At 35.4% G+C, this 18,517-nt stretch overlaps 2 protein-coding genes across 5 annotated transcripts in view; one reads left to right on the top strand and one right to left on the bottom strand.

Moving 5' to 3' along the window:
• The window catches only part of LOC145321574 (uncharacterized), an 85,760-nt gene that overhangs the window by 57,474 nt on the left and 9,769 nt on the right, over positions 1-18,517 (bottom strand). The gene's annotated exons all lie outside the window — the stretch shown is intronic.
• LOC145321472 (uncharacterized) overlaps positions 16,539-18,517 on the top strand; it is a 3,382-nt gene continuing 1,403 nt past the window's right edge. The window contains exons 1-2 of the mRNA XM_080162893.1: positions 16,539-16,938; positions 17,433-18,239. Coding sequence (XP_080019019.1) covers positions 17,452-18,239 — 788 coding nt within the window. The 5' untranslated portion in view covers positions 16,539-16,938; positions 17,433-17,451. The remainder of the gene's footprint in view (positions 16,939-17,432; positions 18,240-18,517) is intronic.

Genomic DNA, 18,517 nt, shown 5'->3' with positions numbered 1-18,517 from the left:
GAATTCACATATTTGCTTAAAAATCAATAAAATTATATATTTTTAATACATTAGACTATATAAGTTTGAAGGAATTTTAATTAATATAATAGATTTGAAATCTGCATAAAATTTTAAGGGTTTTTTATTAAATTCGTTTTTTATTTAATTCTTTATTTAACGGCGCAAATACGATTTAAGTTAATCTATTTTGACCAATAGGAAAGCTAGATTGAAACCTACCCGCGCTCTAATTGGTTGAATGATGTACGACACTTAAGCTTCTCCAATCAGAGCGCAGATAGTTTTCAATCCACCAATCACAGATGTCAAAATTAATTAACTTAAATCGTATTTGCGCCTTTAAATAAAGAATTATATAAAAAACGAATTTTATAAAAAAAAACCTTAAAATTTTATGCAGATTTCAAATCTATTATATTAATTAAAATTCCTTCAAACTTATATAGTCTATAATACATATCATGTTTTATATGGATTTATAGAGTAAAGATAGGTGGTATAATTTACTTAATTTCATTTTCATAATATGGTAGACTGGTAAAAAAAGAAAAAAGATTGTTTTATATACTATCCTAGCGTTCAAATTGATTGAAGTTACTTGTCCTATAAACTATTATCCTATCAGAGAAATTGCAAAGAACCAACTAACGGTCTAAAGCTGTGCTATAGAGTAGGGTTGGACCGGATATCCGGTATGGCCGAATATCGGGCCATTTTCAATATCCGGCCGGATACCGGATATTGAAACTATCCGGCAATATAATCCTTTACATTTTACAACAAAAATATCTGCTTTTTAAATTTTAAATGGCTGTAACTGTAACTATTATTGAGCTAAAAGATAATTTTTTTCTGAAAAGATTTATCTTTATGTAAATTTTATATTAGAAATCGCAGACATAAATTTTGGCGACTGCAAATTTTTTTTGCTACTTTAAAAACTGGTATTTTGGCCGGTTATCCGGCCGGATAACCGGATATTTGCCGGATATCCGGCATTTGAAATCAGCCGGATATCCGGTATCCGGCCCAACCATACTATAGAGATGCTCTGCCTCTAAATAGTTTTAGTTATTCCATATAGCCTAGGGCAACATTTAATTTTAAGTATTTTTTGCGCAGTTATATAAATTTTTTTTCGTCTGGAGCTTAAGATCTTAATACCTACTGAACCAGTTGTGTTCTCCTTTTTAGTGAAGCTTTGCATTGGTTTATGGTAGGTTTTTGGCTATTTTCAAAAATCTGTTAATACAGGGCCCCTAGAGGCTATGGGCGCAGCTAATAGTTAAATAGAAAGGACCTAAAAAAGAATATAGATATTCCTGCAAGTAGAGCGGTTATTTTTTATAATTATCTTAATTATTTAATCTTATAAAAAAAAGTCTTTACTATAAAAACGAAGTATTAACTTTATTGCCAATACATTCATTTAACATATCAAAAGTAGGTATAATTTTGAAGACTAGATCCAATGACATTAAAAAAAAATTCTAGCCTAGAGGGCTCTAACCCAAGGGGTTAATTCTTGCTCTAACACTCACATACACTAACCTAAAATAAAGATAACAAGGATGACAACATCCATAAAAGCGGAAGGACAAACGAATATTAACATTTGTAGAGTGTCAGAACTGAAAAATCATAACATAAATGTCTAATCAAAATCGTAAGTAAATTTGTTGAAAAACTGCTTTCATACAGGATAATTTTTAAGGACATACTTACGTTTTTAGGACTTGATTATAGAGATGCTTCTCTTAAAACATTGTAATTTGATGTCCTTGGAATCAGTATTCCAAAAATCGGATAATTTTATCACATAAAAATTGTTGTTAAAAATCAACATTATGAAAATGGACGTACGGACATTCTGGTAACGATTATAGAGTTGCAATGCCTTCAAAATCGTACCTAACTACTACAGGAATCACCATGCGAAGTTTGAAATCGATAGGATAATTTTAACATGCCTAAATTAATGAAAAAAGCTATCCGTTCCAGACGAACGGACTTACCCTAATTATAGAAAAGCTTCGCTTTTAAAAATACTATCTTCGATAAGGTTTTTGTATGGGCTATTTTCGAAGTAATTAAGTGATTTACATACTTATTTCAATTCAATTTACTCTCTACTTAAAAATGCTGTTGATGTCGCCGGTTAAAGTAGTGTGCATTTCAACGGTTAAGATTTTTAAAACTTATAAAAGAGATTTGATTCCACTGCTCAATGTAAGTTTTCATAAATGAAAATTAGGCAGTTAATATTACAATAAATTTAGGCCAGAAATTCAGGGAGTAAGGGAGGGGACAATGGGCATTTAATTCAATATAAGAGTTATCAAAGAAAGGGCAGGAAATCCAGTTTAATCCAATAAATTTGTAGGAAATTATAAAGGGATTGTTAATTGAATAATAGATTTTCATAGCGTCATGTAAAGTGAAATCACAACTTGTTTTTGATGAAATATATTGAGGTTTTTTGGTGTGATTTTTATATTAAAAGATTATTGGACCCGGCCATCTGCTAGCAAGAATATGACTGCCCCTTTTTATTCTGTTTATTTCCCTTGCCCCTTGCCCCCACCTCCCTTCTCCTTTCTCCCCGTCTGCTACATTCCAAACTAACACAACGAGTGTTTATTTCCCTTCTCCCCGTCTGCAATATTCAAAACATACATAACGAGTAGCGGCATTCTATGCGCAAGTCCCCAAACTCAGTCAGAAACTGCTAAATTCTTGCACATTCCCTTTAAGCCAGTCCCCAAAGTCTGAGACTCCTAAAAATTGAATATTCGATCCATTGTCCCCTCCCTTACTCCCTGCCAGAAATCCCTGTATAGCTGTATATAACACAATTTAAAGCGGACATTAGGTATTCTTGTTTATTTCGTGTATATACTTGATATATAATGTTTAATTCTTGTTTTACTTTGACAATCTTATGTCCACAAACTACAAACTAATGAATGCACTGCACTGGTTAACCAGAAAATTTCACAAAATTTGTACAACTGGAACCTATTACATTTTTGCAAGGAATAACATTTGAAGAATGAAGAGCTAACTAAAAAACATTTTTTTCAAGACAAATCAACTAAACAATGTAAATGGGTTTTAATTAACTTAGAGATCCTGTGAAATATTTTTTGCCGTGCTTTTTAATAAGTATGTAATAATACAAATCTACAGAAGGGATACCTTTATTTATCATAATTAAGGATGTAAAGTAGAATGTCATTCCTGAAAATCCCTGCATCTACTTTAAAGTCTTTCTTTAGAGACTAGAATATACAAACACAGAATCTCCAAATCAACAAAATTAAATAGAAAACAAATCACGAAATCTTTATGTGATTTTTATAAAAATTTGGGGGCAACGCTTAGTACGTAGTAATGACGACCTTTTTATTTGCCCTCAAATTACTATTTTAGATTTGTTTCGGTTGCTGGCTATACCCTACAATATATACAATACAAAGTAGAACGATGTCTGTCTGTCCGTCTGTCCCTTAAGATCTCGTTAACCACTGAACTGATCGGATTCTACTCTTTAGCGAATATACCTAATAGTCCTGTGGTGGTTTTAGGCTATTTTCTTGGAGGGTGGGACCCCCCCCAACCCCCCAAAAAAATAAAAAATCTCTATTTTTTTTTGGAGCATCTCGGCTTTAAAAAATATTTTTTCAAAAATTACTCTTGGGGCAAAGCTTCTAGAGGGTAGGGGCGAACCCGATAGTTCCTGATAAAGCCTTTAAAAAATTATGTATGAGGATCACACACACACACACATTACAAGACTGTTCATATAAATGAAAATAATTTTGCAAATGCACCCATTATCTGTGCTATGAAAGGATTAGCACAACTCAATATTTACATATCTGCCAATATAACTTTCTCTTTGCGAAATAAGACTTCGTGTTGTAGTTTTTAAAAGTTGATATGAAAATATTTTTTTTTAATAAGGACGATTGCGTCCTAAGTAGCAATGCTTTTTTTAAAGCTTTACATACGGTGTATACAAAAATGGATATAGCATATAAGTGGATATTTTGACAGTGGAAAATTTTACGTCATTTTAGTTACTAACTTGGGCATTTATCGGTTAGTTCGTTCATACACTAGTAAGTAATGTGGAGGTTATTTTAGCCAGCTATAAGTTCACTTTATTGAAGTGCAGGAAAATCTGGTGTAAGATCCAAGTAATAATAAATTAATTTCTCGTATTCATTCGAATCCGGTGGATAGGAACCGGTTCTCATCAATACGAAAAAACTATGTCTAGCATCGTATTATATCCAGTTTTCTACGAATATAGAAATGTACAATCATAAGATTAAAACCAGTTTTTTAGCCCGTGCCTTCGGCTTCTTGGGGCTAAAAAAAACTGGTTTTAATCTTATAATTTTACATTCTATATCCGCGGAAAGCCGTTTATAATACGACGAAAGAAATAATTATTATACAATGAGAGAAAAGGCTAATGAAATTTTAAAAATATGGCATTGGGAGACAAGAACACTGTACAAAAGTTTAATAGCAACGTTTTCTTAATAAATGGCCCGAAATCTTTGGGTATTTTTACAGATTTTGAATGGTTTGTTCAAAACTAGTAGTGTCCTAATGTTTTGAGCAACTTATCCCATTGGCTTAGCCCTTCAAGCCCTGCCTAACAACCTAAAGAACGTATCCTAACTTTTGTGATTTTCTTTTAACCCATTCGTGACGAGTTCCCAAAGTTAAAGTTTTGATTCACCGGGCTTTAACAAAATAGATTTTTTTTCTCAATAATTACTCACTTACAAATTAAAAGCACTGACTAGCTATTTTAAAAAATCACAAAAGTTAGGACACTTTCTTTCTAAAAAAAAAGATTTTTTTAGCAACTGGGCTTAAAACTTACAGTAGAAAGTTACTCAGTCATTTAAAAAGCGCAAAAAGTATTAAAACTACCATTTAAGTGACAGGTACCCAAATTGGTTGACATCTTTAACTAGGACGTTACAAGGTAGAATCACTTTGTTTACTTTGGACGGGGGGTTGACTGACGCGGGTTTCGTCGTATTTTCACAGCAACTTTTGATAGATTATTTTAGCTTAGGATAGGTTAGGTAAATGTTAATGATTGCCCAGCAGGTACTAGAAATAGGAGAAAAGCTACTGTGAAAATACGACGAAACCCGCAACTTCGTTTTCTTTCCATGATATTTTTAGATACCGAAAGAGAAACTAGTTTATAAAGATTGAGTTAAGATTCATTGTCAAATTTTTTCGTAAGAAAGACCAAATCAGAGAGGAAGGGAACACTAGATTGGAAACTATATTTGTACTCAAAATTTATAAAAAAAAAACTACCTCTCATTTGTTAACTTAAAATTATGAAGACTTTGATTAAATCTTGATTCGTGATTAGTTGGTACAAACTATCAACCTTATCAATAATTTTAATCTAAAGAAGGGGTAATTTTGTTAATCCTCAATGAATGAGGAGTATGTCAATTTGTCGTCGATTGTCTTATCCCTCAAGGTCTTAACGTACAATTATAATTATAATAAAGCTGAGATTTTTAAAGGTGGGGTGTGGTTCATTGAGTATAAATAGGATTTTGTATGTCAAGATTGCAACTACAGATTGCATAAAACTAAACAGGTATGTGAAAGCTGGAGCTGGTGTGCCATTGATTCTGTCTAAAATTCGGTGCAAATAATGTACTCTAATAAAGTAAAACTTGTAGCTGGCAAAAAAATCCCCCATTCACATCCTTAACCCTCCTCTCCGACTGGAAGAACGAACTAACTAATAAGTGATGTCCATGTTAGGAACTTATATTGACGACAATAACCTGGATATCCACGTATATTCTATATCTATTTTATCTAATTTCAATAGTTTATGGTTGTTTACAATTGATTTATTATTATAATAATTGATTTTATTGATGCTATGCATTTTTGACATTGAAGATTCTATCAATTTTTTTTGTGCGGCGAGCATAGACCTCTAAAAGCTTTACGTACCAACTTAAAAATTTCTAGTGGTTTGAGAATGGATATAGTTGATCTAGATGGATAAACTGGCTCTATAATTTATCAAAATTAAAAAGGAAATTCTAGCAGACAAACAACTTTGCTTATTTTATGATATGTACTATTTATTTCAATAATACGATCGACATTTTTTTCGAAGATGTAATTTTCGGAAAGGCAACATTCAAGAAATTCAACTATTCATAGCTGGCTTTTGTCATATACTTCACATTATACGAGGGAAGAAATTTTGATTCTAAATATATGACTGTTTATAGCTGACTTTTTTTAAAAAATAAAAAATACCATACCTTTCGTAACAAAATCTGTACGTTTTCAAACCAATAATTTGGAGAAATTGTTCCTCCATTGTTTTCCTATTAGCCAATTTAGAGATCTAGTTGGGTACGATTGAGAAATCATAGATCTCCATAATCGTTACCAGAATGTCCGTACGTCCATTTTAAACATGTAGATTTTTTAACTTTTTTAGCAACAAATTTTTATGTGATATAATAATCTGATTTTTGATAAACTGATTCCTAGGACAACAAAGTACAATATTATTAGCAAAGTAACTATATATTCAAGAACTAAACATGTAAGTATGTCCTTTACCATCATCCTGTATTTAAGCATTTTTCACTAAATTTACTTACAATTTTGTTTCGACTATTCTACAGCTTATTTATAATTGGTTAGAATTTATAACACTGGAATCATGTTCTTTTTTTTAAAGCATTGAAATCAATTGATTTAAAATATAATTTTGCCACCTAAATATAGATTATATTATTGGTTGGAGGTTGACTTTGGGAAGAAAGGGGACAATAACTCTGTATATTGAAGGATAAGACAATGGACGATAATTGTTGTATATCCTCAAGAATAATAAACAAATTCACCCATATAGGCTTACATAGATTAAAATTATATGTCGAAAAGTTTGGACACTCAATTTCTGAATCAACCAATCCTTTTAAAGCTTTTGAGACAACAAATAAGATACCTCAGTTTTATATGTTGAGAACTAGAGTAATTTAAAATACAATGTCCCCACCCTTCTACCCTTCACAAATCTTTTCACAAATCTTATACGCGATAGATATTAGCTACCAAAGTAATAACTATTAAAACAAGGATGACAACATCCATATAAGCAAAGCTCTGCAATCGAACAAACGAACATAAACACTTGTAGAGAATCTGAATCTAAAGGTACACACAGAATACTTACACTTTTCGGATATGATTTCCTTAAGATATTGTACCTTGTAGATTAAAAATTTAATTACTAAAACTTTTGCATACTGGACGGACTGACTGACACAGATTAATTGAATATGATGCTTTTTTTAGTCAGCAAAATCCTCACAGGCAAATCAGCTGTCTATTTCTATGTTTAAGTAAATCATAATTCTGTTTTTTAACAAACATAGATTCAAAGTTTATTTAAGATTTCTGATAAAATATATTTTTTTTTTCAAATACCTCGGACCAAATGGCGGTTTTTAACCGCCGCTTTACTAGTTATACATACCAGTGGAGCTGGATCTACGCTATTTACAAGGAATATACGGTTTGTTGACTTAGTAGTAGTCAGTTGCACACTTAAGATAAACATACTCTTAGAGTAAATGTATACAAATTATACACTTAAGCAAAACAGACCCCCCTCCCCACAAAAAGTACACGTTGGAGGTCAGATGTACACATAATCAGTACACTTTGGTCTGGCAAAAAAAAGTTGAAATTTACATTACCAACGCCGTTTAATTAAGTAAGGTGCTCAGGGTTTTACTTAGAGGGAGGGAGGGACAGTTTAGTAAGAAGGATATTGAAATGGAGAACAAAATCAGCTCACTGGTTACTGAGATCATAGAGAAACATTATTTTTTTTATTTAAATAGCAGGTAAGCCTCTAGGGGCACTTAAGGTTTATATTCGACAACCTTATTTTATTTTAGTTTTTTTTAAAGGAAAGAAAATTTTGTAGGAGTGATTTCTCTTTTGAGGGTAGTAGTACCCCCCCCCCCCCAAATAGTTATAAACCTTAAAAGGACCCATGACAAGCTACATTATGAGGGAGAACCATATCGGTTAACCGGTTAGTAAGATCCTTTGGTACAGACAAACAAACAGACATCTTGTTACTTTATTATAAGGATACACATTTAACTTTAGCATCAAAACATTTTTTTTTGGAGGGGGGGGGGGTTATAATTTAGGGATTGGGGGGTGGGGTTTGTATCCCACACTCCAAAAGAATATTCAGACCAAAAATAAAGTAGTCCATATTTTAAAAAATCAAGGATTTTTTCGGTCAAGAAACAAAAAATGCCAAGTTTCTATTATATGTAGTTTAATATTTTGCCGCTAGATGTGTCTTAAATTTTTTAAATAAAACAAGTAAAATGTATTATGCTTGTCAAACAATTAAATGAAAAAGAAATAAAATAGTATTGTTCAACCAAATGGTAAAATTTTGATGATTGATGCCATACGGGCATTTTTAATTGCTGTTGATTTATAAAAAGTCCAATTTACTAATAGAAACCTTAAAGGTAACACTCATCACTATACTAGGGTTATTCACACACTGATATTTCTTTAGGTGGTGGATGATTACTCACTACCAATTGTCTCTAACAGTGCTGCGGTTCCGGATATAGATCTATCTAGGGAATACACGCGAAACTTACAGCTTTGCCCCCTAGCCTCTAGGGGCTTTGAAGAGGTAAACATAAATAAAAATTAAGATCCTCTGGTGCTACAAACAGTTATAAAAAAATAACTGCCTAAATTTTATTTGTTTTTGGTGGGTTGTGGGTGTCACACTAGTTCATATATTTATTCTGATTATACCGTTTGTCCTCCTGAATAATGAGATAATAGTTATTTCTCGCATCGTATTATAAACGGCTTTCCGCGGATATAGAAAGTACAATTATGAGATTAAAACTAATTTTTTTAGCCCCGAGGTGCCAAAGGCACCGGCTAAAAAAACTGGTTTTAATCTTATGATTGTACATTTCTATATTCGTAGAAAGCTGGATATAATACGATGCTAGACATAGTTTTTTCGTATGGATGAGAACCGGTTTCTATCCACCGGATTCGAATGAATACGAGAAAAACTATTCTAAATGATTATCATTTATCTCAAGTAATTAAATAAAAAAAGGTGAAATCCTTTTTTTTGTGAGCTGGCCACTAATAAACCCCCTTAGTTTGCACTAGTTGCTGTTATCATATCATTTCAAAATGTGACACATTATCAGAATAGTGTTACAGGGTAAAATAGATTTCTTATTAAACTGTTTTTAACCTATTTTTGAATGGGGGGTCAAAAATATACTAGGACACCTATAGAATCAGACTGCAGAGCCCAAATTTGAATTAAGTCCCCAATAAACTTTTTTTGGGGGATATAAAAATTAATTTTTAGTGTTGCTGTAATCATTTTGACTGAAGCAAAAGCTCTTTTTTTACTTCGGGTAATATTGTGGCTTACAGAGCATTTTTATATAATTCACTTTATATTGATACAATAAAAAAACATTACTCTGTTCATTGGAAATAATTTTTTTTTCCAAAACAATTAATTTCATTGAAAAATCTAACATTTACAATATAACAAATAATTCTGAAATCTAACCAATAAGAAGTCTTGTTTTATATAATTCTTTACAATTCAAAAAAAGAGTGTTTTCACAAAGTGACTTATTTCCAATGTAGTTAAATATTTTTTATTTAATTAAAATGAAAAGAATGAAAACCATACACATAAAAGATACATACTTCTTAAAAATTATTTTAAAAGATAAGTTTGAATAATCTTATTTTATAACACATTTGTATATGTGACAAAAATAAATTTGTTGTATTGCATAAACATTTGTTGTCATTTAACCCTTTACAGCCATTTTATGTTTTTAAAATAAGTGAGAGAACACAAACATGTTAATGTTAATTCGTTGATATATTATAAAGAATTAACTTTTTAGTGAATTTTTATAGTAAAATCATAAGGCCTAATTTAACTCTATACCAGAATACAATATTTATGAAGCAAAACACTCTAAAAGCTACGAATTTTACCCAAATAAAAAAAAAACCTTTTGCTTCAGTCAAAATGATCACGGCAACAGTAAAAATTAATATTTAAAACCCCCCAAACAAGTTTATTGGGGACTTAATTCAAATTTAGGCTCTGCAGTCTCATTCTACTGGTGTCATAGTATATTTTTTATATACGTTTTAAAAATAGGTTAAAAACAGTTTAAAAGGCTGCATATTGAATATCATGGCCAGTTATGGTAAATCATTATTTTAAAATAACATGATTTCTGTGTGTGTGTGTGTGTCTGTTTGTACCGAAGGATCTTACTAACCTGTGAACCGATATGGTTCTCCCTCATAATGTAGCTTGCTAACTGCTGAACTGAAACTTCTTCTTATAGATCCTTGGCAGGTTTATTGCCAATTTTCAGGAGGGTGCCACCCAGGGGCGTTAAACCTTTTTTTTTTTTTGGGGGGGGTAACATTTTTTTAAGGGGGGGGGGGTTAATTTGTTTTTTGGAGGGGTAAATTTTTTTACCCCCCCGCTTAAATTTGTTTGGGGGGGGGGAGTAATCTCCACTTTACCTCCCCCCCCTTGGACGTCTATGGTAACACCAACCTTCCAAGAAAAATCGCTAGCCGCTAGTGTACTCAAAATTGTTGAGCCAACGAATACCAATATAATCCCTCTCTGGGTCAGAACTCTAACCAACTTAAAGGTGAATGCTGTTGTTGGTCCACTGGTTAAATAGGTGATGACGCCAACAAAAAATATTAATGTCTGAAACAGTGACGAGGAATTTATTTAATCTCAGCTTTATAAACGAGAACAATTAATATTTATGTCCATTAGTGGCGCATCAATAACTAGTTTAGAATATATCATACTAGCGGCTACGCCTCTAAAGGCCTCTGGTCGCACTTTAAATGTTCTTTTTTAAATAATACGTTACCTATCTATGTTGCGTGGTACCCTCGCCCAAAATAGTTATAAACCTTCCCAGGACCTATGAGAAGCTACCCTGTTGAGGAGAACCCGATCGGTTCAGCGGTCAACCTACAAACATACAGATAAGATAAGATAAGATAAGATTTATTTTCCTCAAAGGTACAACATATTTTATTAGATATATATCATACATTATGTTACTATGCTTTGATCTGTTTGATTCTTCTGGTTTGTTTGATGCAGGTTTGGTAATATAATAATATACATAATAACTATTATTAAGTACCTAGCATGGAATTGGCCGAACTTCGTCTCCACCTAGTTACCAGGCCAGTTCGAATAAGATGAAGATAACATTTTACAAAAAAAAATTCCATGCAACATTGTACCAGATAGTTAGCATAACCCTTTAAGGGTTGTGGAGCCACTGGTGTACTTTGACGCTTGCTAAGCCGGTACAATGTTATATGTGCAAATAAATAATAATCTTAACAATGAAAGAACAAAAATATCTTGCTGTGTATTTCAGACATCCTCCTACTATCAGTTGCAACTTCTCCAAGCGTAAATTCGGAACAATTAAGGAACCAAAACCTCCACCAGGAGTCGCTATTCCCGTTGTGATCCCTTTTCAGCTCTACATAGACAGTTTCCTTTATAACAAATTATTTTCATTATAGAGTGGAGTTTTGTCCGGGTCTAAGGACATCTCCACACCAATAATTACAGGATGACGGCAAATCACGCGATAACACTTGGTCCAATCCAAAAATCCAAAATCCAAAAAATGAATAAGATATCCTAATATATAAACGTATCATGTACTAAGTGAACAAGGTGTAATGGTTGGTTTCGATTCCTACGGAATCTGATTTTTATTTCTTGAGAATGGATATAATAATCCTATGATGTACAATTGTATAATTGTACAGAATAAAGAATAGGTCATGTGCGATTCCTACGGAATCTGATTTTGGTTTTTTGATAATGGGAGTGTGTCCCTAAATATGTAAGGTTCGATTCCTCCGGAATCTGATTTTTGTGTTTTGAGAACTGGTCACAGCATGGCTGTGAATGGGGCAACAATATGGGGGAGGGTGAGGTGAGGGAAGGTGAGAGGAGAGTGGTTTGTGCTAGAAAACGTTTACATTAATCCATTGATCTCACTCTTTTTGAAAGTAAAGGGTGAAAGTGGGTCATGTTAAAAAAAAGGCTGTGGCGTGCTATTGCGCGCACAATTTGTTATAGCTTTGCTTTAGTGGAGTTTAAATCTTTCTGTTGTTTAGGCACGAAAATGTTCGGAGAGGAAGAGTACCAACAAATGTGGCAGCCGCTACGCAATAGACTGACAATAACATATCAACGACTTCTCAATATAGTTAATGGTGACAATGTCAGTGAGGAAGTACGTCGTGAGGTAGCCCGTCTACTATACCATCAGGGTTATTTAGAAACCGAGTTGGCACTCACACTATACAACCCAAACAAGGATATGGAGTATCATGAAACTAAATTAGGTGAAATTGCTGAGCGGATAACTGCACAAGAGGGGGCTTGTCTCCAACTATAGCTCCAGAAGTTGGCCATTTCTGGTCAGGACCAGTTATGGTCAAGTTCTCTACGACTTTATATACAAGATATCCGCAAAATATCCGCAAAAACAACCGCGGAATTATCCGCAAGACGTTCACAAAAAACAACAGTGAGGCAACAGAAAAAAATCTGCAAAGAGAGAAATAAACAATACAGTTTAGTTTTTTGAAAAAAGTAGCTAAATATAATTTTTTTAAAAATAATTTACCATAAATTCATTGATTTGTTTTTAATAAATCCTAGATATCTTGCTATGAACTTTTGTTTTTTTATTTGAAAGATGTACAAAGTAATAGGATGTCTGTTAATTAATATTTTGCTATGGATTAATTTAGTATTAGCATAAAAAAAGTAAGGATAAGAAATGTAAGTTGATGAAGTGAGAGGCTAGATAGAATAAGGGAGATGGGTCGAGGAATTGAACAGGTATGGGGGAGGAGGGGAGGAAAACGGGGGGGATAAAATGGGGCGTGGTAAATGGTTTGTGCGCGGTCGTGGCTACCAGCCAGACAGACAGAGCGGCGCTTATTGTTTGGTATATGCTAGGGGGGGGGAAAAAGTAGGGGGTGGGGGGATGAGTGGTTTTCCGGTAAAGCACAGTAGAATAAAGGAAAAAGGGGCGGGAGGGAGACAATTGGTTGTAAAGCATAGGGGAAATACGCGGGAAATCGGAAGTGGGGAAAGTTATTTACTAATTAATAAGATAAATTAAGATTGCATAATGCATGGTATTAAAACACAAGGGGGGTATAAATATGGGGTAGGTAAGGTCAAATTTCAATTGTCTCCAAGATGTCAGATCAAGAAGAGGAAGTAGGACAAGGCCAAGGTGCTCTACCAGACGGGGCGCCGGAAGTTCCGGAGGAGGCTGGAGGTGAGGAAGATGTTCCCCTCCATGACCAGGTGCAGGAGCTCATCGCTATGTTAAATTCTAGCGATGAAGTCGATGATCCTGTACCCGTGCACGGCGTCCAGCAGCTGCTGAACCTCGCGGCAGTGCCTGATCTACTCCCATTTCCGGGGGTAGACAGGCGCTGTCTGGACCTCTGGTTTATGGTCAAGAGGAGGTTGTTGGGCGTTGTGCACGAGGGCGACATGTTGATGTGGAGGAGATTCCGCAACGACGCTATCGATGAGGAGATCCTCCGCATGATGTATTCCAACTATGGGTTAGTCGTGAGGTTAATATCAGTAATGCCCACGTACGCCCGCTCCTTCCAGGCCAACATGGATTCCATCGCCGCCATGGACCGCCTGGTCACCGTCCAGCAGGACCTTGTGGAGGAGCTCCTCCAACAGGAACCCGACGACATCGGCGACTCCAGCGACTACGACGAGTAGATGGCTATGCCCACTACATGAGCTTAACCAGTCAGCGATAGTCATATATTAAACAAAATTTTTGATATCTAAATTTGAATAAATAAATATATTTTTGGTCAAAATTATGAAAAAACTTTGTTATTTTTTTATTAGATAAAATAGAGGTAGAGGTTGCGCGATTCTTTAGCTGCTTGATAAAAAATATATAATATAATGGAAGAAGTTAAAGTCAAAATATAAAATGTAAAATGAATAAAATGGATAAGAAACAAACTATGCTAAAGCTACTCTATACATAGGTATGTATGTCGGTTCCTACGGAACCTATTCGTTGAGATTTGAGGTTAAAGAAATGCTGTTTTATTATTTTTTTAATATAGAAATTAAGTGCTTACAAAAAGTCGAGGGCTAAAGATACGAATAGAAACTTAGTTAGAACAAAAAAAATTGTTAAATAAAGGAAGAGAAAAAATAAAGTATTTGCTTTTTTTTTAAGATAGTAAGTAATAAGTAAAATATCTTTCTTGAAAATATTTTTATTATCAATCAGTTTAATTTCAAAAATAAAATATTTGCTTTTTTTAAAACTCAATCTTGTTTAGGTAATAAGTAAAACATTTTTTCTTAAAAGTATTTTTATTATCAATTAGTTTAATTTCAAGTGGAAGGTTGTTGAATATAGTTGGGAAAGAGTTAAGAGGGGCGTGCAGGAGAAAGTTTCTATTGGTGCCCGGTTCGTAAGCAAAGTTGTTCCTGTTCCTAGTGCCATACGTATGTCTGTCTTGAACAAAATTCCAGGTGTTTTCAAAGATTTTGGGAAAATTGCCTAATTTATAGGCGTGCATAAATTTACAAACATTGAATTCAATTAACAGGTTAAATGGAAGTATGCCATTAGATTTAAAGAATTCAGCTGTGTGAGCTCTGCTAGGTAAATTTTCGATTATTCTAATGGCCTGCTTCTGCAACTTAATGATTGGTGCTAACAGATACATAGGACAGGCAGTGAACAGGAGACAACAATATTCGATATTCGACTTAATATAAGAAGAATAGAGTAGCTTTAAGTGTTTCTTGTCCAACAAATGACGCATTACTTTCATACTATAAATTATTTTAGAGACTTTGCTATAGACTTTTTCAAGATGATAAGAAAACTTCATTTTCTCGTCCAATTGAATTCCCAAGTGTTTGATACTACCCTCATTGGTACCGCTCACAAGATCCAACTTAGTGATTTTTGACTCATCATTTTCATTATGATTATTCATGTTTACATAGACTTCAAAGTTGGTCTTAGCGGCGAGCTCAGCGGGGGTGAGTATCTCACGGGGGGAGGAAAAGACCATACATTTGGTCTTGCGGGGGTGAATAAGAAGTTTATTGGCATTGTACCATTGGGTCAGTCTGGGGACAAGCTCCTTTGCAAGGTTGATCAATTGTATAATATTCTGCTTTTCAATGAAGCCCACTGCGTCATCAGCAAAGAGATTGATTAGGATCTCTTCACTGCATGAAACAAGGTCATTGATAAAAATCAAAAAAAGAATTGGTCCCAGGACTGACCCCTGAAGTACGCCAATGATAATGAATTCAATTGTGGAGGAGAAAAGGCCCTTAAAAAATACACGCTGTTTTCTATTTGCATAATAACTACGGAACCAATCAAGTGCAACCCCCCTTATCCCTGAATTCTCCAGTTTGCTAAAAAGGATGTCCCTATTTATCATGTCGAAACACTTCCTTATGTCCAAAAATATGGCCATACAGGAAGTGTCTCGACTGAGTGCTTGGGTGATCAATGTGCTTAAGTTCAATACATTGTGAAAGGTTGAGATCCCTTTCATGAAGCCAAACTGGCGGTTGCTAAAAAAAGACCGATCTTCCAAGAACTTAACCAGCGTTTCACAGACATATTTTTCAATGGGTTTGGAAAAGTTATCAATGAGTGAAATTCCTCGATGATTATCTGCCTCGCTGAGTGAACCTGATTTGTGAAGGACAACTATTTTGGAAGTTTTCATTTTTTCAGGAAAAGTGCCATTTTGAAGTGATAAATTATAAACATGTGTTAGGGGAGTGGCAATGGTATCAGCACAGCGAGACAGAACATACATCGAGACATCATTTATGTCTGTGGAACGCTTAGGTTTAATACTACGAATGATATTAATAACCTTGAAGGGGTACAATGGCTCAAAGAAGAGGGAATCTTGACATGGGGGTGGTAAATATTCAAAAAAATTTTTGGGGGTGGAAGGAATTTCAGGCCTTAGGGAAGACCCAATCTGACTAAAATAACGATTAAATTCATTAGCTATTTCTTGGTCATTTTCAATTTTGTTTGGGCCTACTTGAAGGTATGTGCACTCAGTTCAGAGAGTCGGGCTGAGAACACGCATTTAGCAAGCTCTCCCCCGCCCTACCCCATGTGTTAAGCTCAGTTCTACCTTCCCCCTCTCTCTCAACTAGTTCCCCTCTCCCCACTGCCCGTGGTCACTCCGCAGTTGGAGGAAAGGGAAGACACTGTAGCCAGAGGGCACCTCGTATTTAGGCCTGGCAATGTGTATGTGTTAACGTATCGGTCAATTGTTAACACAAAAAAAGTGAAAATAAAACATTAATGAATTAAAAGTTTTTTTTAACTTATGTGTAACCTAATCGCTTTAACTTAATGAACAATTTTTTGGTGAAAACACTCTCAAATTTTTTTGATAATTTTATGATAATTTATCGGTCTGGCAACATTTTACCGGCGCAAAGTACTCCCGACAAATAAGCTCTCCCATTGGCTAACATTTTTTCGCGTCCCACCATTGGTCAGCTGACCCACACTCACTCAGCACCCTCGGTTCCGCCATCTTCACTTCATCATGGCCTGTAGTACGTGTGACAACCCAGAATATTGGTCAAAGTTTAAAACAAATTTGGACGCTGCTTTGGATGTTAAGTTTAAAGAATACGATGCGAATATAGCTAAGGTAAGGGATGAGCTTATTCATAGTACTTTTGCCAGTCATAAAACCGAAATAAACGATATTAAATTGAGAGTCTCAGATTTAAATGTTAAAATTCAATCTATCGAAGGTATAGAAAATTTCGTAGATGCTAAATCTGTTGCAAGTGAACAAAAAGCGATTAGGACCACGATTACACAACAAAAAGACTATCTAAACTCTGTCGAATCGTCGAGAGAAAATTTCGTCAAATTTCAACTTCTACAAAACTCGATAAGAGAGCAAAGGTGCCGCGATTGGAGTTGTAGAATAGTGAATTTTCAGCAGCCGTGGAGCCGTGAAAATATTACAGAGTTTATCATATTTAGAAACATTATAAGGCCCACCCTTGAAGCCGCTCTTAAACGTGGGGAATTAGAATATATTCCCTCACATTTTTGTGATATCGTCGAGCGTGCCCATATGCTCCCATATACAAAGGGCCAGATCCCCGTTTTTATTTTTCGTTTTATGTCTAGATCCTACCTCGACGCGTGGATGAACAATAAGAAGGCTGTGCTTGACCGTTACAACGCCGAGATCAAGAGGTTCAATCCCAGGAACAACGCGTCACCGGTCCCGTTCTTCCCCAATAGGTTAGTCCAGGCGAAGCAAGATATGTCCGACCTCAACAGGAAGACCATGACCTTTGTATATGCCACAAACCAGATTTCGAGGGCCAAAGTCGCTGGCCAACATGTCCAATTTCAGCTCAAGAACGGCAGCCGCTGGATACGCTGCCTTAACCCGTTTGGCAAAGACCTGAAGGAAATGGCCCAACCCATACCTGGAAGCGAGGATTTTTTTCTGTCAGAGGCACCGCCTATCCTTTGTTTCAACAAGCTAGCGCCTGAGGAAAGGAAAACATTCTTCTCTAATCAGGCTGACTTAACAGAGGATGACTTCCCAAGACAGTTTAGTACGATCACAGCCCACCCTTCCAGCACGATTCAACATAATTTAACGTCTGCCCCTGCCCCAGCTCTTGGGGACCTAGCTGTGTTTCCTCCCATAGACTCTGCCGCAACCGTCGCAACCGCCGCACATACAGCCGTTGCACCAGCCGCACAGCCCACACAGTCAGTACCTGCCGCCGTCGCATCCGCAGCCGCCGCTACCGCTGATTACACTGCCGCACCTGCCGCCGCGCTCACCGCCGCACCTGCCGCCGTGACCGCCGCCGCATCTGCCGCCACGTCTGCCGCACTTGCCGCCGTGTCTGTCGCCGTACCTGCGGCATCTACTGCCGTACCTACCGCCACACACACCGCCGCACTTGCCGCCACGTCTGCCGCATCTGCCGCATCTACACCTGTCGTTGACTCAGCACCTTCTGATCCTGTTGCCCCTGTCGTTGACTCAGCACCTTCTGATCCTGTGGCCACGAGGGCCAAAGCTAGAGACACCGCCAACAAAGCTAAGCAAAGCAAAGCTACAAAGGCGGTAATCACATCATGAGGTTAAGTATCTTATACGACGGAAAAAAAGGTACCTAACAAAAAATTATTATCATCATTTTTAAATTCACTTCCAAAGTGATTTATTTCGAAAAACTGAATGTTTT

Source organism: Acartia tonsa, chromosome 6, assembly GCF_053477335.1.
Source record: "Acartia tonsa isolate MP-2025a chromosome 6, ASM5347733v1, whole genome shotgun sequence".
NCBI classification, from domain to species: domain Eukaryota; kingdom Metazoa; phylum Arthropoda; class Copepoda; order Calanoida; family Acartiidae; genus Acartia; species Acartia tonsa.
Note: the sequence above shows the minus strand (reverse complement) of the source record. Positions and strands in the feature narration are given on the sequence as shown.